Raw genomic sequence first — 20,466 nt, 5'->3', positions numbered from 1 at the left:
GACACTATTTGCAACAATAGTTCAACAAAGCATTTTATGCTTTCTTTTTAAGAGTTTATAATATATATATTAGATTATTATCAAGGTTTTCTTTGAGATTTCATACGTTACAGAAATATTTCATAATTTTATGCTTTCTTTTTAAGAGTTTATAATATATATATATATATATATATATTAGATTATTATTAAGGTTTTTTTTGAGATTTCATACGTTATAGAAATATTTCATAAATATATATATAATTTCATTCAAAAATATAAAGAGAATTACAACAGTATTGTTTCTTGTTTTTTAGAAAATTCAGAACATCTGAGGACATCTCCAGTCATGAGTATTCATCACCAGAATTACTCATATAAATTAATATAATAATAAGAGAGGGGAAGAGAGAAAAGAAGATAGAATTGCTTCTGCAAGCAACGTTATTCACCTTATATAAATAGATGTCAATTTTTTAGTGGTTATTAATAATAAAAGATAATAAATATATATATATCATTAAAATAATAATTTTTTCTTTTTTAAAGAAACGTTTTGTGGGTTGCTGTGTTAATGATGGTCTGAGAGCCTCTTCAGACTTCAAAGCGACTTAATTCTCTCAGTTCCAAGTACTATCAGTTAGTCAATATCAAATATTTGATTCTATATGTTTATTCACGTTATCTACGTTTGTTCTAGAATTGCGTGTGATTTTTTAATATTCACGAATTTTCTTCGACTCGTTTTGCAATTTTATTCACTTCTTAGTTTTTAGTATTCCCTTCTTTTTTTCTTTGCGCTATCTGTGTCGTTCCTTTATAGGACAAAAGGCACGAACATTGCTTTAACTATAAAGTCGAAACCCAAGTGGGCTGTGGGGTTGTCTAATAAAGGTAAAATAAGAAAATACTACTACTAGATTATACGAAACAGTTATTTAATATCTGCATAAATCTATCATATATTAGATTATTAGTGAACGTTGTTAAAAAATTGTTATAAATTATAACTCATCCGGCGAAGGCTTTTTTTCACCTGGACTTCGTGTATCAATAATAATTTAACTCGATAAGTAGAAACGCATATGTAAGTTTTTCTCATTTGTAACTAATTTAAAGGAAAAGTTATACTTTGTTTTTGTTTGTAAAGCTTTTTTAACATCCTGAATTTCAAATCAATCTAGTTCATGTATGCTTCAACGGATTAGAGTTTGGATCAAATGTACCGTGAATTGTGTTTGTAACTTACTAACTTGAGAACATGTAGCAAGTTGAGAGAGTCAATATCATTAGGAATCATAAGGAAAAGACAGAAAGCAGATTCATGATATATAATTTGTAATCAAATGTTGAGGATAAATGATGGAGATTACTTCACGCTTGTAAATATATATTTGATAAAGGTAAAAAACGTTCCAAAATTGTTAACTTATATATTTGACATTCCAAATGACTTTTCACGCTTGTATGATGTGAATATATGCAATTTGTTTGATTTGACTGATCTAATTATGTTATGAACATTCCACCAGTAAACTATGAATATTCTATGAGGTAAAAAAAAAAATCTGATAAGGTGTTTAAGTCTGTAAGAGCATTGTATTCTGTAAAGTAAGATTAATAATGCGTCATGATTTTTAGAAAGAGATAAATTGTTAATATATCTTATTATATAAAGTTGGGTTGAAAATTAGTCATTAACAAAATTTTGACATGTGTACAAGTTAATATAATAGGAGAGATTTGAAATTTCAACAGAAAACAAAATATTTTGTTTTAAACAATATTAATAATATAAAAATATAATTATCAAAAAATTACAAAAATTTAAAAGTTTTTTAACAAAAAAAATAATTATAAAGAGATTATATATTTATATATATTTCATAAATTTCAAAATTATAACATTATTTACTTATTTTTAATTTTAAGCTATTAATTCTACAAAAAAAAATAGAAAAGAGATTACGGAAAATATACAGTTAACTATTTATTCTAAATTTTATAAATGCTCACTTCTATATAAACATAGATCGTCTCATATTTTTCATCAAACCAAATAATTTATTCAAAAACACTGCTTTCAACTTTGTTCTTTTTGTAAACAAAAATTAACGGGAAAGTAAAATTTTCCTTTTTTTAATACCAAAATTTTCTTCTACTTTCTCCTTTTTCAGTTCGAAATAGATAAAATTAATATATTGACCCAAAAAAGATTAATATATACATCATTTTTTCTAATATTGTATTTTAAAATTTATTATAGTATTTTTAGATTACTTTATTTAATTTATATTTTCATCTTTGAATTACTTGGGATTTATATATTACCGTGTTTATAATTTTCTATTATTTCTTTAATTATCTCAAATCAATTTTTTTCTAATTTTTCAACCTTGATTGGTTGGTCATAGACACTTTTTTTTTGTGCAAACATAATTATTAATATTTATTCAAATCTCAAAAGGAGATAAACGAGTAGAAGCTCATCAACCTAATGGTTGGATAAAATAGGCTAATAAATACAAGCTTACAACAGAAATAAGTAGATAGATTGGAAATACATAAATCATTGTTGAAAGATCCATAGGAGCTTGGAGACTGTGACACCCTGGTTTGCAGAAAGGTTTAAAAGAATTGATTTAGCCACCTATGTCACCAAAGTGCACTTATCTTTTCGGTTAAGGATCCTCAGATGACTCCAGAGTTAAGCGTGCTTGAGTTGGAGTAGTTTCATGATGGTGAGCTTCTGGGAAGTGATTGAAGGAACTGCGCGAGTGAGGACAAAACACATAGAAATATTATGTGGTGATTTGTAGGGTCGGTAAAGTATTTAAAGACTCCCAGATGTAACAAACCGACCGTCGGATATGGATAGGGCTGGGCATTCAGGTAACCCGTTCGGGTTCGGGTAAACAGGTTTAAAAATATAGAACCCATTGGGTATTTTTAGATTGGATTCGGTTCGGTTTGGATACTATCGGGTTCGGGTCGGTTTGGGTTACAAATTTTAGAATCCGGTTAGTACCCGAACTACCGGGTACCCGAAAAATATAATTAAAATTAATTAAATTTAAAGAAATTTAGTTAAATTTTGACTTGTGTGACAAAATATTTTAGATATTTTGATTATTTTTGATATTTAGGTATAAAACTAACTGAAATATTTAAAATTATAATCATAATTTTGGGATAATTGCATTATATTAATAATAAATATAATAAATATGTGTATATGTTCGGGTTTAATGGGTACCCAAACGGGTATCGGGTATTATCCGACCCTAACCCGAACCCACGGGTATTAGAAAATAGAACCCAATAGAGTTTTATAAGCAAACTTGTACCCAACCCGAACCCGATTTTTCGGGTCGGGTTCCGGGTTGGGTATTCGGGTACGGTTTTTATGTCTAGACCTAGATATGGATGGGCCCACGGGTCGGGAGTAGACATGGGGCCCACTAAGGAAGGTGGCTGTCAGGGCGTTACAAAGACAGAAGCTACATCATGGTATGCCAAAGAAGTTTCCACGAATACATTAAGAAATTTAACATTAGTTACTATCAAAAGATTTTTTGACGTTAGAAAATGATCTTTAGTTTCTTTGGTTGTCGGAGCAAACCATTTTGAAATAGCTAAAAAATGTGAACATGTTCTCTCCATATAGGAGGAGTGCAGAGCCGAGGTTCTTTCTATGGTGGAGGAGCTTGGTCGCAAGGTTATCCCCCCAAGGAAAGAAGGTAGAGAAGGTTGGACGAATGGTTATCTCTCCAAAGGAGGAAGGCGGAGCCAAGGTTTTCTCCATGGTAGATGAGGTTGGACATAAGGTTCTCTTCATAAGGAAGGGAGGAGGGAGGAGGACGGAGCTGAAGTTCTCTCCATGGTTGGTAATACACTATTGTGATGATACATCATTGATTAGTATATGTTGGTGTTGGGTTTTGACGATCGATAGGCCCGTAGGAGAAGCCCATTAAGGAGCGATTGGTGCATGCGATAATGGGCCTGCTGCGGGCCCAAGAAGGAGATCCGACTGGGAAGAACGTAGAGTCAAATCTGGGAGAAGATCGCGGGATCTTGGGTCGAGATCTCCGGAGGAGATAGTTTCTACGTCGTTTCCGTTTAAATATTCGAGTTGAGTTAAGATAACATGTATGTAATTTCAACCAAGCAACAGAGAATATATCAATACAAATCCAGTTCGTTGTTTCTTCTTAGTTCATACCGATTTCCACCGAAAGCTTGCCAAAATCTTACTTATTATTCAAATTATTTAGATTGTTGTTTCTCATATCAACAGTATACTATGTAATATATTTTTTATTTGAAATATTTTTTGAGCCAACAATTTTTGTAATTAAAAAAACTATGCAAAAGTGAAAGTAAAGAAATATATAATAGTTGGCTTAATGTATTTATATAGACATTTTTTAGGTGGTGGTAACGAATATATTTGTAATTTTTTTTTACTCAAACGAATATATTTGTAATATACAATATATTTAGGTGTAAAAAATACACTTTTAATGGTAACATACATAAATTTTTTGTAAATAGATATAAATAAGTGTATTATAGCAAAAAAAATATAAATAACATATAACAAATTTTAATATATTTTTGTTAAATTAAATTTTATTTACAAAATTTTAAACCCGTACATCGGGCGGATCCTTATCTAATATTAATATAATACTTCTTCTATAGACTAAAAGTCTTTTTTTTTTTTTCAAAGACTAAAAGTCTAAAACCAATAGGAAGAAGGAAAGCTAGTCTTTTTAACTAAGATCATAACATCCTAATAAAAAATATTTTTGGTATATCATGTATGAACTAACATGATTACATGATATATCTAAAGTTGTTTTTATGAGTAAGACAGAACAAAAAAAAACAATATAATATTCCGGAACGATGGACAGTAGAATAAGAAAATAACCCTAATTACATATTTTAAATGCAAAACAGTAATAGTAAAATGACAGTTCTCTTTTCTTAATATCACTAAAAATGATGAAATGACAAAACAGGTTGAATATAGTATATAAACTAAAACTGTATACAATCATGCCACTGTTCTAAATTTTACCATTTACGCGAGGAGAAATGCTTGTGAGGGAATTACATACTAGTTTCTACCCCACTAGTACTAGTATTGAGAACGTAAAATAATAATAAAAAAGGCTGTTGTTTTAGGGAGACAAAACGACAAGAGCGCGTGGATCAGGACACGAGCTTTTAATATTAAAACGACACGTTGTTCAATGTATTTTGCGGACCACCCGGATGTTTTACCCGTTTAGTGCAAGACACAAATTCCCTTTTCTCGCGCCTCTCTTTTACTTCTCCTCTCACGCGCCCTTTCTATTTACACGCGCTATTTCTGTTTCAGTTGTAGTTTGAATTATTTTGTGGAAACTATACAGATTAGTGGTATATTATACTATTTTATAAGTGACAGTTAAATTGATTAAAAATTCTGAACGAATCCACCAAAAAGTGATCCTGTTCTCCTTCCATCGGTCACCGTGATCACATTTTCGTAATGCTTGAACTATATGAAGAAAGAATTATAAAGTAGAATTATAAACTATTATAAAATAGTGCAAAATTATAAAAAATAGTTATACATCAAAGCAGAACCAGCGTGAAAATGTACTGAGCTACAAGCGAAAGAGAATATTGGGTTTTATAGTTTTTATTTCAAAAAAGACAGTGATCTACACCAAATATATGTGAATACATAATTACGCATAACAACTTAAAAAATGTATAGTTAACTACACGAAATAAATGAATTACATGGCTATATGTACCAACTATATGATGATATGTGCTCAACATCACTATCATTTTTATTCTGGTATACTGTTTGTTAGAATTCGGCGTTGACTAGATATGTCCGGTGTTGACCAGCAAATATTTTTTTTTAGTATTAGAAACAAAAGTATTAAAATTGTTTTGTTGAATCATTTATGGTTAAAAAAACATATTTATATCCAATATAAAGATATATTATATATGTTTAATGCATTCAATCTTATAATAGTTAGTTTTTTTTTTAAAGTTCAAAACTTAAATAAAACTGAAAATAAATCATTAACAGTTTTTAAGATATTGAAACTTAAACTAAAACCGGAAAATGTATGTTATAAGAAATAAAATATAGACAGTATTTACTTAATATTGCAATTCTTTGGTAAATCAACATATATTTTTCTGAATACTAATTACTTTAGATTATTATAGCATTTTAATTTGTTTGATGTATATTACACAGTTTTATATTGTTTGTATGTTGTATTTACATCATTATTTTGTGAAATATTTTAAAATAATTATAATATTGTAATTGTGAGAAAATAAAATTTTATTAGTTTTATCAACCACATAAATTTAGTTTTACTAATCCACCGATGTGTACATTAAAACACACATTGTTTTCTTCATAGATTGAGTAATATATCTTCATTTTCAAAAATTCAAATATGCAGCACAAATTATAAGGTTAGTTTCAAATTTGTACTTCTCAATTAATATAGTAGGATATGTGGTAAAATAAAAGTTTTAATATCTGAAAAATATATTAATGATTTTAATTTATTTAAAGTTAAGTTTTACAATTGAAAGAAAAAACTATTATAAGATTGATTGCATTAACAAATATAAAATATATCTTTATAATGAATATAGATATTTTGTTAATTAATAAAAGGCCATAAATTAGTTTTATTTTTTTGTTCTAATACTATAATAAAAAAAATTAAAAAATTTGTTGGTCAACATCGGTCAAACGCCGGTTAAACAAGATCAACACCGGATTCTGACAAACAGTGTACCGGAATAAAATGATTGTGATGTTAAGCACATGTCATCATATAGTTGGTATATGTAACCATGCAATACATTTACTTGATGTAGTTGACATGTATTAAGCTATATATTTTTAAAATTGGGATGTATTGAACTATACTTCGTGTAGTTAAACATTTTTTTTTCTTTTATTTTCTTCTTAAATAAATAAAAACATCTGTTGAAAACATTGACAAGAATGGAACGTAGGAACTACGACTCAAGTTTTACAGTTTAAACCACTAAATCACTAAAATTTTTCTATAAAAACGGCCAAAAATTAGTTAATATTTCCAACGGCCACAAGCATGTGCTTTGCTTGCTTGGTCTTGTGGCCGACTCTACATAAGAAAAAATTAAGAGTAAAATTTTTAATAACGCTTTTGTGATGGGTAAACATTCAAACAAGTGGTAAAGCTTAATTTGTGTTCATCAATCAAACTCATATTGTTTTACATAACAATCAAAGCACATGCTTGCGGCGTTGAAAAAAATTGATTATATTAGATTAAAATTATCTGACTTTCTCCTGTAATTTTGAGAATAAAAAAATAGCACTAATCACTTTTGTTTATAATTGTTTAGAAAAAGTACAACAGTAAAATATGCAAAAAAAAACTTTAAAACTCTAGACAAAATCTTTAATTTGTGTACCATTTATATCAAAAACTTCTTAGTTATTCAAAAAAACTAATATTGATGATATTCAAAATAATATAAAAATAGCTTAATCACATAATATTACTGTACAATTTCATCTTATTTTTTTATATATTAGTTATTTATTATATTAGTCTTTTATATAATTTATAATACGAAAGAGCAAGGGTATGAGATATTTTTTTCAATGACATTTGAAAGACGATTATACACATTATATTTACAAACCAAATTTAATAAAAATTAGTCAGTTCTAAAAATTAAAATAAAAAAAATCACAAATAACTCAAATCATCAGCAGAGCCCAGGCGAGGCAAACTCCCCGACCCACCTTTCTTTTTCGACCCGTCAGCATCCGACCCGCCTCCACACACGAATGTGCACTCCACACCGCACAGATTACTGAAACACGAGAAAAGTCCGTTACCTCCTTCAGTGTGACGGCGATTATGCTTCTTCTTCACCGCCGGAGTTCTCTTTCTCGAGCTTTTCCCTCCACCTGTATTTGCAACAACGATGGCACCGCTTCCGACATCGCTACTCTGATGACTCGATCCTAGATCGTAAAGCGGCGGAAGCTCCGTTCGCCACCGCTCCAGTTTCGATCGGAGACCTTCGATGTTGCTATCGTCGTCTAAGCTCCATTCACTGAGAATCGAGCTCTCTGTATCGTTAGCTTGCGATCTCTCTTTCGCCATCTTTTGCGCTACTTCTGACGGCGACGGACCTAATTCTGATTCGGTTAAAACCGGTCGTCCTGCTAAATTAGATCTCATCGGAGTACCGAACTGTAGAGGCGATTTCATCGGTGTAGCCATGTAGTTAGATCGGATCGGAGTAGATCCGACGATGTTGGATCTTAACGGAGTTGAACCGAGGATGTTAGATCTCCTCGGAGTAGATCCAACGCCGACGGATCTCATCGGACTAGATGTAACCATATTAGATCTGATCGGAGTTGAAGCGACGATGTTTGATCTCAACGGTGTTCCGTGCCTCGACAAATACGGTGAAGCGCGGCTGCTGGTGCGGTCGTAGTCTCTCGGCGGTCTTGGTTTCTCGATCATCGGCGTAGATCTTCTCGGAGTTTTGCGTGTACGGTCGTACGAGTGATAAGGTGACTCTTCGTATCTCTCTCTTTCACTTCTCGGCCGCATCACATTGGGGCTCTCTCTTGGTGATTGATCTATGAAATCAGGCTCGTATGGATCATATCTCTGACTTGGAATCTTTGGTGATTGATAAGGAGGAACGTAATCGGTAGCATCGGAATCTGACGTCATCGAATCGTGTCCCGATGTTGTAGGTACAGTTTCCGATTCGCTGCTCATTAACGCGCTCGCTGGCTTCCTGTTAGCTACACGGCTCCGTTCTGCTCTGCTTAGAAGATCAGAAACAACCATCGAGCTCGTATCGCTCTTTGTACGACGGAGCATCGGTGGCCTCCAGACTACGGATTGGAACTGTTTTGAAGATGGGGAATGTGGATTCTTTGAGCTTCCTTTGAAGCTATTCAGATGCAAGTTCTGTAAATGTGGATCATCTTCTCCTAGCAAATCTCTGTAACCAACTGCAGATGAATCCATATTCGTGTAAAGCGGCATACTACGCATTGATCCGTCAAGTATTCCAACGCCGATGTTTAATATTCCCTGAGGACGACCTGATGGTCGGCGAACTTGAAGCGCGACGAAACGCATTCCAGGAGGGGGTGTACGGCGATACTCGTCGTTGCTTCGGTATCCAGGTCGACGATTTGGTGGGATTAGGTTACTGATGAGGACACGGACTGTGCCAACGTGAACATCACGGAACCAATGTAAGCCGTAGATTTCAACGACGACAGCTGAAGTATCGGCGTAGAGGAAATCCTCGTTGACTCGGAAGACGAACTTGTCGTTCCAAGTTGGGTTTACACCACCACTGTAATCTACGCGGGTGGTGAGTTTGCGTTCGGAGTGAACCCAAGCCACCGCGTAGGTCTTCATTTTACGTGAGAGAGGAGCTAGATCCTGGGCAGAGATTATGTTGAGCTCTAGTAATTGGAAAGAAGAAAACATCGACATTGTTTGTTTGGGACACAATCAATGTGTGTTATTATTGTTCTTCTTTGGATGCTAAAAAAAATGTGTGTTTATTCAAATCAGTCACATCTATGGAATCAGGAGAATTGAAAGAGCTATGGAATTGAAATGTCGATTTCTTGATTAGCCCCCTAAGGAGAGAACGATTCTCCATTGGATAGATCATTAAGATTGTTATTCCTTTGGTGGCAAATCTCCGATTGGTATGGATTTGGAATTGGCCATTGCTTCCTATCTCTCCATTTTTTTCCATGTTTTTTATTAACCTTTGAAGGAGAGAGAGGAGAGTCGATCTTAGGTTCCATATTTGGGTTGTGTTGTGAAGAAATTGTGAGAGAGAAAGAGAAAATTAGGGGTCATGTGCTAATCTTTAGTATATTTTGTAGAAGTTTGCTATATTAGGAGTGAATAGGATCAAAATTGTCAATTCTCATAGATATCAGATATGAATATACTCTTTATGCACAACGATACGATAGACACCAAATGCTAACTGTTTTCTGAAAAAGTGATTCACACAGATAAATATTAGGTAAGAAAGGTTTCAATTGCATTATGTAAAGTGTTGCCTATATCACAATTTTGAGAAGCTGTGTTTTTTTTTTTTTTTTGTTCAACAAGAAGCTGTGTTTGTTTATTCCTGTGTTATTTATATGGGCTTTCTGATTTATAGCCCAAATTAAGACAGTCACGGCCTAAATCCAATGCCATTATGAATGTCGTACATCTGGTTAAGCGTCGAGTTGTTTTTTAAGGCCACTCTCTCTCTCTGTGTCTCACTGTCTCCGTCTCTAGTGATCGTGTGAGCCTTGTTCTCCGATTTGGTAATGGTATTATGTAATCTATGTGGCTGTATAAACGTAAATTCGTAATATGCTTGTTATATACGGTCCCTGTTATATTAATACTTCTATTAAAGCAACAAATGGACCACTCTATCCGTATGCCCCATCACATAATATGCAATTAAATGTCAAAAACAATTACTGCAAGATTCATCAAAGCTTGTGCAGAGAGCAGGGTATTGATGTTTGATCCCAAAAGGTATCAATTTTTCTCTATTCCCAAAATCAGAAAAAGGCCTCACTCACACACTTCTCCATGACATTTTATTGAACAATGTAATTAATATAGAAACATTAGTTTCACTCGAGACCACATGATATTTACGATCATAAACAACACACACACACATTCAGAAGAAGTACATACAATAAACCCGTGAAGTCAACTATTCATATTTCCAAATATTTGTAAAGCACACGATTATTTTTCTGACCAATAAAAAAAATTGCCGAAAATAAGATATCATGCAAATTGCCACAATCATACAAAAGGCGGTGGAATCCTACTCATTTACCAAGAAACAAAATAGCCTCGTTATATTTATATTTCACTAAAGTTAACTTATCAAACGAGATTTTGATAACAAAAAAGGTACCAAAACCAAGTTGGCAGAAGAAAACAAGTTGACAGAAACGCAAAAGCAACGTAACAGGTCTAGAAAAAAACAAAATATCAATAAAACACGCCAAAAGCAAATTGTATAACGTTATTTTGAACAAGAAAGTGTAATACGCAATGGTAAAAAATATTCAACCTATATATACTCTGCCAATATTATGTAACAAAACTACTACATTCACATCCACAGTAAGTAAATATTTAACCATATTTAAGCTAGCTTAGGTTCCTGCATATAGATAGTGCATTCCAATAGACATGCTTTAAAGGAAAAAGCTGGAAATTAAGGATCTTGAGATGATAAAAAGGAATCATTTACATTTAAAAAAAAAACAAATTTGAAGTACTTTGTTGTCCCTCTTCTAACATATTTTTTTTTGTTCAATCCCACCACAATTTCCATCTACCAAAAAACCAATAGAAATAGAATAACAATTTCAAGAAAAATAAAATTAAAATGGTGAATTAATTTGCAAGCAACCTCGGAGTTCACATTTAACTTTGTTGCCTCTATTTCCGGGTTTGGATTCAATTTGTTGTCTTCATCCTATTTATATTCAATAATCTGCCAAAACAAAAACAAAAACAAAACAGAAAAATAATAATTAGACTCAATCAATTTTTGCCTTTATTCTTCTCATGCTCAACATGTGCATGTGTATATGCCCCTATTATATGCATGCACTTCCACACTAATATTATAAATAAAATACAAAAAAGGTGTGAAGATTTGGAACATCACATTCACATAGAATAATCTTACAGCCAAATCCTAGATATCAACATTTTTTATAAAAAAAAAAAAAAAAAAAAAAAACACTGACTAAATCTTTGTTTTGGCAATAACATAACATCATAAACAAAGAAATAATCCGTATGCATGAGTATTACGTATATGCACGAGAGAGTATATAATAATTAGTAGTAGAGAGAAAAAGAAAAGAAAATAAATACCGTCGTATTTCTTCTTCATCAAGTTTTTGACGAAAAGCAAACAAATGATAAGAAAACCAACACCAGCTGTTCCTCCTACTATTATTGCCACCGTTTTCCCTGTTGTTCCTGTTTTTTTCATCCCACCCATCATCCATCCATCATCAATCTTTTATATCAAAAAATCTTGTTATCTTTATGACACTAATACATATCTAATTGCCTAAAGTTGTACACTAATCTTCTTTTTTTCTGCTATTAGTAAGTGAATACTCAAAAGAGTAATTGTTACGAAATAATAAAAATAGAATGTTAAAACTTGAAACAAAGGAAAAAGAGCAAACAAACAAATCTCAGTTGGAGCCTGAAAACGAAAGAACAAGTTTCACACTAACGCTTTTTTTAATTAAAGTGAATATAGTCAAATAAAATATATATATTTTTTGAAATTTCCCAAAACTGTCAAAAAAAAAAAAAAAAAAAAAAAAAAGAAACTATTTATTTTTTACCTGAAGAAGAAGAGGAAGAAGAAGAGCCAGAGCTAGGATAAGGAGAAGAGGTCTTGGGAACACCATTTGGGTAGTAAATATAACCGATAAAACACTTGTGAAGATATATCTGACCAGACACTGAGCTTCCACACTCCACCTGTGCTCTCTGCAACGCGTTTTTTATGCAGCCGTTACAATCTGAGTCCCCTACGTCGCCTTCGCATTGTCCCAAAACGTATACCGATTCGTACGTTGTAGCGAAGAAGCCGTGACCTTGAACGACACCGTTTTGCATCACCCCGAACGCTGTGTCTCTCCTCTGCTCGAATCCTGTTCCGGCGACGTTGTTCTTCCCACATGTCTTGAATATCATCTCCATCCCTGCAAAAAAACAGAGAGACTGTGTTTTTTAAACCGGATTTTAAAATTATTATTCACTTCTCGGTTCGGTTTTATGTTTAACCGAAACTAATCCGATAATCCAAGTTTGGTTTTAACTAAAATCAAAAAGCAAAAACCCAATCATTTCACTTAACAAACCGGTGAAACTCGATGATTAGTTTCGGCTTTGTTCAAAACCGGTTCAGTAGATTAAACCAAAGAGTTTTCACATGTTGAATCAAAACCGATATTTTTTTTACTGGCTATTAATCCCGGTTTGGTCTTACTAACGCCACAAAATCAAAATTTTGAACCGACAAAACCTTATGCTTCGTTTTCAGTTTATTAAAATCGGTTCTGGTTTTTACTAAAACGTGAAAATACAAAATTAAAAAAAGTCAAAAAGCCAAAATCTTTTCACTGTTGAACCGGAAATATCTGATGCTTAATCCGGTTCACTCAGGGACTCGCATTAAACCGGGGGGAATGAGGGGGTATTACTATTTTTACCTGAAATCTGGGCAAAGCCAGAGATTTCGTAGAGAAGGTAACAGCCGGAGAGCTGAATCCTAGCAGCAATGGTTTTGCCACAGAGCTTACCAGAGAGAACAGGAAGACGACGAACACAGCTGTAACAGTCGTTGTTGCTCAAGTCACCTCTACACTGGAAAAGACCAGTGATGCTAGACTGGCTCGAAGTTCCGGTTGTGATTTTGTAGAATCTTGTTTTCGCTGATTGAGTGACCAATGAGCCATACATTGCAGAGAGAGCTTGTGAGTATAGACCAGACGGATCTGGTAATTTCTGTCTTGAACAGCCTTTGTAGATTAGGTTTGTGTACTCTGGTGAAGACGATTTTGCTAGCTTGAGATCTGAGAACAGAGTCATGATGATGATGATGCATAGTGACAAGAGCTGCTTCACTGTAGAAAAAACCATTTCTTTTTGTTTTGGTGGAAGAAGAAAAAGAAGGAAACTTTTGGTTTTAGAATCAAATCATTTTGTTTGATTTAGTAAAGAAGAAGAGGTTTTTTTTATTTCTTTTGGGAGGAAAAGATTTTATGGGAATTTTGAGATATGAGGGGGGTAATGAGAAAGATTGAATCTTTTGTGTGTGGGGGTGTGTTTTTGGAGTTTAACTATTTTGGGGTTTTATGAAATTCTGTGTTTGGTGGCTCAGTAAAAGCTCTTTAATTTTGCTGCTTATGTGTTTTTCTGAATTTTGGTTTTTAATGGTGAAAGAGAGAGATCTTTTTTTTTTTTTTAAGGGGAAGGGTTTGTGTGGATGACCACTCTTTTCTTCTCTCTCTCTAGAGATGTGGAAATAAAATAAGTAAAAAGATTAGGATAGAGATAGAGAGTAGTACAGAGACTATAGAGAAGAGAGAGCGCAATTTTGTTTTTCTTTCTTTATTTTAATAAACAAATCAAGGGAAACACTCTTCTTCATCCACCACTCACCAGTCTCTAAAGCCAAAGTACAGTGAGTTTGGTGTTGTTGCAGGCTTTTCAGTAAATCCAAATAATACCATTCATTATTCTGATTATTAGTAAGTTTTACTTGCTCTGCACATCTATATAATTATAAACTAGCCTAATTTTACCACCTGATTTTAAAATGGAATTCATGTTCAACTACTTTTAAGTAATCTATTCTCAATTAATTAATTATAGCCCCTATATGTACTTAGACCAATGTTTTTTTTTGGGTTACAGTTCAATAAAGAAGCATTTCACACGAGATAAATTAAATTGGCAGAGACAGAAACAGAAACATTCTTTAGAATTTATAATAAACACGTTGTTATGTATCTTAATAACCCAAAATTTCAATAATGGAACAATAAAGAAAAGGGAAGGGCATGATTTGTAGATCTTGATACCAAACACACAACATCTTTTCATGAAACTAACTAATCATGGAATTGTCAAAAGGAATCAGATATACGTTGCATAAATGTAAATATTGTGCACTGTGATTTATTGACCAATGTTTTTTTTTTTTTGACCAAGTACAGTCAAAGCTTTTCTTTTACGTTTTTTATTGACATTTTTAAGTTTCTCCATCATTACTGTGTCTCGCACCTTAACTAATAGTAAGAGTCTTCCTTATCATAATAATTAAGCGTGACGTCAAAATCTTACGGAGACCAATGTCATTTGTATGAATATGGGATGGGAAATTAGCTGAATTGCAAATAAGCAAAACCCCCTTAGTATAACACAGAGCAAATAGTACCAAATCTTGTTTAACCGGATCGATTTTGGCTCTACAGTAATGCCTTAATTTGTTTGATTTAGCTTCGCTCATTGGCAACAGAAAGAACACATTTGCCATATGGTACATGTTTTGAAGGTACAAAGAGAGATTAGAAGAACCTATAAGATAGAGAAACGGAATAAGAAAACTCAAGTGACGGGCGGGTGGAATTTCAAGAAGTATCGAAGAAGATCACCATCACAACTCACTAAACGACCCGCGCCGTAAAAATTCTCCCTATGGCTGAAAATACTGTAAGATACAACAGAACTTGAGAGATTAGACGGAGATATAACCCGGACGGAGATGAACATTTGGAATTTGTTGAATTGGTTTTTATGGATTCTTCACTGGTCTTGCGCAGAATCGTCATCGGCATTGGCTTTTTCGTTACCAGGAAGACCAAATATCCGTAGGTTATGGTCCATCGAACCAACTGCAACGTATTGTGCATCTGAACCAAACTTCACACACGTAGCTTTACCTGCAAGCATTAGGGTTCTCGAATTAGGAACACTACCGCTATATGACCATTGAAGGAGTTTGGTAAAGGATTTTACCAGTGCCGGAGAGATCTGGGAGTGTCTTGATAAGGTTCCATTCTGCTTTCACACTTGCCGTCTGGTACACTCTGCAGCCACAACACAAAATACATTTTTTTGAATTAGATATATCCCACATGCAGGTTATCGAGCTTGGACTCTTAATATTTTCTTAAACTGAGCTTCGATGCTTTGATCAACTATTCTCAAACGTGTATTCACCTGATATCTGATGCAGCAATACCGAGATAAGATCCGCTAGGGTCAAACTCCACTGCACAAAAGAAAAAGTATCTTTACTCAAGCTATCTTATACATGAAGATTTCTCTATCAACAAAACGACTGTAGCGGATATGGTAGTTTTATACCAGAGTTTGCATCTGCAGATAAAAATGACTTGAAGTTCCTCAACTTGCGCAGGTCCCACAACCTCACACCATCCTCCGCAGCAGTCTATCCATTCCCAAAACAAAAAGAAAATCATTCAAGTAAGTAGAACTGTAGTAGTACTCTCACTTCTCCTAGTTGTTCAAAGTACTTACCGCGAGGAAATAACCATTTTCTGAGAAAGATATAGCCGTAACTTCCCCGGTGTGTCCATCAAACTTAGCCACATTTGCCTATTATTTAACACAAAAATGAAATTATAATGACGAACACTGTACGTAACTAGTGATTTTAAGAGGCAATATAGGCTGGAAGGGCAGAGTTTGTACCTGACTTTTAACATCCCAAATCTTAACAACAGACTGAGAAGTACCAGTTCCGAGAATGAGACCATCGGGATGGAATGCAGCAGCCGTGTAACCCACCTTCTGTGAATTATCCGATTCTGATACCTGAAAGAACACAACAAATATAAAATGGCTCATATTAGGAAAAGACCGTGTACTCTGAACATACACTGACCTAAGGATTAGCTCATATGACAGTGTCTATGAAGACTGTGTTTCTAGTGGATATAAATAAATATTTCTGTGATATCATACAGGCAAAGCTAGAAAAGAAGACAGGTAATAGTTAATTTTTTAAGGGTTTAAGAACCTTTGAAAGGCATAAGCCAGAGGACAGATCGTAGAAGCACCATGTACTATCAAGAGATGCCGACACAAAGTATTTATTTGTGGGGTGCACAGTTACAGCTTGAACCTGAAAATAGCATCATTGCCTAAAGTAAACAAAAATTATATGAATAAGGAAAGTGCAACGGACTATGAGAGTTCTTCAAACTCATCCTTACCTCTGCAGAGTGATCATATAACGTATGCCCACAAGCATAATTTCCATCCCCAGAATCCCGCCAGATACGGACTGTCTGCAGGTCAGTCACTAATTTAGTAATAAATATACCTAGCAAACAATTGGTGATGTATATCCTCTGAGAAAAACAGAGTATCCAACAAATCGCAAAGGTTTATGGTATGAGTGATCAAAATGTCATTCATAACTCGCAGTGAACCAAAGTTTTTCAAAGATAGCATTATGACATCTACAGAATAAGACAAGATCTCATGGCTACTAGTTATCTTTTCATTTCAAATAAGCAAATGTATCTGCCAGCTACCACTATTCAAAACAAAGGCAATACACAACGTGGGATTACAAAATTTCCTACAGAACTAATGACCAGGCACTATTCATAAAATATTGATACTATGGATATAAAGTTTGTAAACGTATATAGAATTACCTTGTCAGCAGAAGCAGTCAAAACAAGATCAGCGTCACCAACAAATTTTACGCTTGTAACCTATAAAAGGGTCAACACATATAAAGCACCGAGCTACATGAAAAGGTAAAACAAAAATCTAAGGCAAAAAAGTTAGAAACCTTCTTCGAGTGACCAGTCAGTGTTGACAGGATTTGTCCAGAAGGGCGATCAAAGAGAACAGCAGTTGCATCAACTCCTCCAGTAGCAATGACATCCTGGTTATGAAATTAAGAATACTCAGAGGTAAACTTTTACACCAGAACTAGTGTAGGGGAATATCAAAGGAATGCAAAGAATCACTGGTCGTAATCATACACAGCGTATTGGTATGTAGGAGGCAAATAAAAATATTATGCAAAAAAGACAGAACAATGATATGACCATTCCCCAACCAGGGACTCAAGGCTGTACACAAATATTTTATACATAGACGTTTGCCAGTCGGCTATCACATGCTATGGCAGTGTCTTCCAAAAACAGAGGATAATAAGTATTAAGTGATGTAATAAGAAAACGTTCGATGAGAAACCTTAGAATGTAGAATGTCCATCGAACAAATGCCTGGTTTGTTGGTTTTGTGAAGTGGGTGGCTTGATAGCTGAGTGAACTTCTCCAAAGCACCTATTGAAGCCAATGTTTGAGGAATCTACAGAAAAATGATAAAACTATCAAGACAGCAGGAACCAACGCAAGAAAAAGAAACACAAAACCAGGCAGGAGGCAGCAACGTTTTCCTGTTAAGTTTTGAACGCATCCTAGTATCGAAATATATATTTTGAGTAAGATAAATCATAAGCCTCAACTACCACATTTGACTTCTATAAACAAGAAAGGAATAAACAAAAGAAGCAAGTCGTCAAGTCTTGACTTTCAAATGCATGTTCAAAGATAAATGAGAATCTATATGCAGTACCTGTCGCTTTTTGCGCTTCTGAGAAAGAGCAGCATTACAATCAGTCAATTCTGTGATAATTTCAGCTGAAATTCCAGGACACAATTTCTTCGCATCAGAACCCAGGTCTTCATCAGCTGCAGCTATTATACAACAAACGAGCATAGTAACATGTTACAAGAGGGATAACTAACTAGCCAAAACAGTTTAGAGTATAAAGTTGTACAATCATACCTCGTTTGCCATTACTTAGAGTAGCACTAGCTGTCACAGCTTCAGGGGCCGCAGGTATATGTCTTTCAACTTCTGCAAGCAATTGGCGTGCTTCGTCTCTTTCTTTCTTAAGTCTAGCAATCACACGACAGGCAGAATCATGCTGCAAACAGAGGGTAAAATTTATCCCATGAATAGACCAAATGGATGAAGAAGAAAAAAATAAGGGTAAATTGATTGACCATGGAAATCATAAAGTGGTGGCACAAACACAAAACCAAAATTACCTGATACAAGGCATGACTTAGCTCTTGCCTTGCAGTATGTAGTTGTTGTTCCAGCGCATAATTTGATAGCATCAAACCGTCCCATTCCTAGAAGTGCAAAAACGAGAAACTTCTCACGCAATTACTTTTGTATAAATCAACCTAACTAATGAACAACTTCTCTTGACTAGCACACAGAAAACGAGCAAATGATCAGCGTAATAACTGTGCAAAAGAGTAGATGCCAATATGTTCAGTTAACAAAATCTTGTGCAATTTCAATAATCAACCTTGGAATTACTATTCTAAGTCGATCCACCAAACTCTACATGACCAATAAGAGAAACAGGGACATATTTTCATAATGAACCTCCCATAAAAAAAAAACAAGTAAAAAGCCAAGAGAAAAGGTCAGAACAAAGCTGCAAAACAATCAAAAGCTTACATTCTGAAACGTTCCGAGCATTCCAGGGATGCTAGCTGTCTGCAATGTTTTCGGCTTTATGATCTACACAATGATCAAACGAAATTAAAACAACTTAAACAAATTTTCGTCAACAGTTCTCACCATCAGATTATATAAAGAAATTATACTACCTCCCCAGTTTTGATGGGAACAATGTCATCAATGGTAAGAGGTTCACCAGTAACCGGGCACTTCCCATAATCCTACAGTGGGAAAAGAACTTATAAGAAAGCATTACGAGGTGGAATGATAATCTAAAAGAGCTCCCACTGGAGATATATAGTTGACAGATACACACCAATAATTTATACAGAAATTTGAAGGTACAGAATCAATGATTGAATAAGAAATTTTGTAAGTTCTCAAAAGAGTATATATCCCAGGTGAATTGATAAATCTAAGAGAAAACAAGATGAAACAAAATCCGAATCTCACTAGTCCCCAAAAGTGCAAATCACCGAAATTCTCAAAAACTGCACACTGCTAACTGAGTAATTAAACCAACCGAACATCACACAAATTGCTAGAAATCTTCCGGTGAGAACAGGAAACGAGGCGAGTTTAGAAATCGGAACTTACCGATATATGCCTTTCGATTAATCGTCTCTCGAAGAGCAAACCAGACTTCGTCGAAACCACTGGCTCCGCGGGAACTTCTCCGGAAACTGCAAGAACACAGTGCCGCCACCAACATCAATTACAACCCTAAATCGGCATATTGAAGAAAAAAAAAAGAGAGAGAGGCGAATAAAAGCTTTACTTGCACAGTTCATCGTAGAGAGAAGGCGTAATACGACGAAGTACGAAAAATCAGGTGGACGTAGTAGAACTCCCTCTGAAGTGGGGCGGAGCTAGCTAGGGTTTTATCTTCTCCGGTCCGGCGCTACAAAGCAAAATCGCGGAAGCCGGGAAAATAGTTGAAGAGAGAGAGGAAATAAGCTCAACACTCTTCTTCAGTTTGTTACGTATTTGGGCCTTTTTATATTTGGGCTTTTATTTCGATCTAAGTCGGTCTGGATATAATATTAAAACGCAACGTTTATCTACCGTTTAAATCCACAGACATACTCTATACAGTAAAATCTCTATAAACTAATGGAACTATTATATTTAATTAATCTTGTTAGTATCTAAATTGAGGGGAAAAAATTTATTGATTTATTAAAGTTATATCGTATACTGGAGTTTTTAATTTATAAATCTTAGATATTAGCTAGATGGGTTTAATAAAAATAAAAATAGAAACTGTGAGATAAAAAAAAAAATT

The 20,466-nt window shown here is 34.0% G+C and overlaps 3 protein-coding genes across 4 annotated transcripts; all 3 read right to left on the bottom strand.

Annotated features, from left to right (window-relative positions):
- Positions 1 to 7,665: 7,665 nt before the first annotated feature.
- LOC104700118 (uncharacterized) lies at positions 7,666 to 10,444 on the bottom strand. Its single transcript, XM_010415587.3, has one exon. It carries the CDS (start codon positions 9,558 to 9,560, stop codon positions 7,770 to 7,772), a length of 1,791 nt encoding a protein of 596 aa, XP_010413889.1. The 5' UTR covers positions 9,561 to 10,444; the 3' UTR covers positions 7,666 to 7,769.
- Positions 10,445 to 11,340: 896 nt separating this feature from the next.
- LOC104700117 (plasmodesmata-located protein 3) lies at positions 11,341 to 14,383 on the bottom strand. The gene is made up of 4 exons (XM_010415586.3): positions 13,358 to 14,383; positions 12,485 to 12,847; positions 11,997 to 12,104; positions 11,341 to 11,607 (listed from the first exon to the last, which is right to left on the bottom strand). Exons 1-4 carry the CDS (start codon positions 13,785 to 13,787, stop codon positions 11,600 to 11,602), a joined length of 909 nt encoding a protein of 302 aa, XP_010413888.2. The 5' UTR covers positions 13,788 to 14,383; the 3' UTR covers positions 11,341 to 11,599.
- Positions 14,384 to 15,047: 664 nt separating this feature from the next.
- On the bottom strand, positions 15,048 to 20,166 carry LOC104700115 (pre-mRNA-processing factor 19 homolog 2). 2 transcript variants are annotated; one of them, XM_010415584.3, is made up of 18 exons: positions 19,960 to 20,166; positions 19,779 to 19,864; positions 19,331 to 19,402; positions 19,179 to 19,241; positions 18,755 to 18,841; positions 18,489 to 18,630; positions 18,276 to 18,397; positions 17,892 to 18,008; positions 17,482 to 17,577; positions 17,342 to 17,401; positions 16,892 to 16,966; positions 16,696 to 16,800; positions 16,368 to 16,490; positions 16,194 to 16,271; positions 16,020 to 16,104; positions 15,873 to 15,924; positions 15,669 to 15,739; positions 15,048 to 15,592 (listed from the first exon to the last, which is right to left on the bottom strand). In XM_010415584.3, exons 1-18 carry the CDS (start codon positions 19,970 to 19,972, stop codon positions 15,456 to 15,458), a joined length of 1,584 nt encoding a protein of 527 aa, XP_010413886.1. In that variant the 5' UTR covers positions 19,973 to 20,166; the 3' UTR covers positions 15,048 to 15,455. The 2 variants fall into 2 exon arrangements, with proteins under 2 accessions (XP_010413886.1, XP_010413887.1); XM_010415585.3 differs by having other exon boundaries at positions 18,276 to 18,391.
- Between the last annotated feature and the right edge of the window lie 300 nt (positions 20,167 to 20,466).

Source organism: Camelina sativa, chromosome 7, assembly GCF_030686135.1.
Source record: "Camelina sativa cultivar CO46 ecotype springtype chromosome 7, ASM3068613v1".
NCBI classification, from domain to species: Eukaryota; Viridiplantae; Streptophyta; class Magnoliopsida; order Brassicales; family Brassicaceae; genus Camelina; species Camelina sativa.
Note: the sequence above shows the minus strand (reverse complement) of the source record. Positions and strands in the feature narration are given on the sequence as shown.

Bases quoted from the DNA above. Each gene is read 5' to 3' on its own strand.
- LOC104700118 (XM_010415587.3), bottom strand. From the start codon at position 9,560: ATGTCGATGTTTTCTTCTTTCCAATTACTAGAGCTCAACATAATCTCT.
- LOC104700117 (XM_010415586.3), bottom strand. From the start codon at position 13,787: ATGGTTTTTTCTACAGTGAAGCAGCTCTTGTCACTATGCATCATCATC. The intron at 12,848-13,357 runs GTAAAAATAGTA...GTTTTTTTGCAG, and splicing joins TGGCTTTGCCCAGATTTCAG to GGATGGAGATGATATTCAAG. The intron at 12,105-12,484 runs GTAAAAAATAAA...TGAAAAAAACAG, and splicing joins TTCTTCCTCTTCTTCTTCAG to GAACAACAGGGAAAACGGTG.
- LOC104700115 (XM_010415584.3), bottom strand. The intron at 18,842-19,178 runs GTAAGCTTTTGA...TTGCACTTCTAG, and splicing joins TGCTCGGAACGTTTCAGAAT to GAATGGGACGGTTTGATGCT. The intron at 17,578-17,891 runs GTTTCTCATCGA...TTTCATAACCAG, and splicing joins TGGACATTCTACATTCTAAG to GATGTCATTGCTACTGGAGG.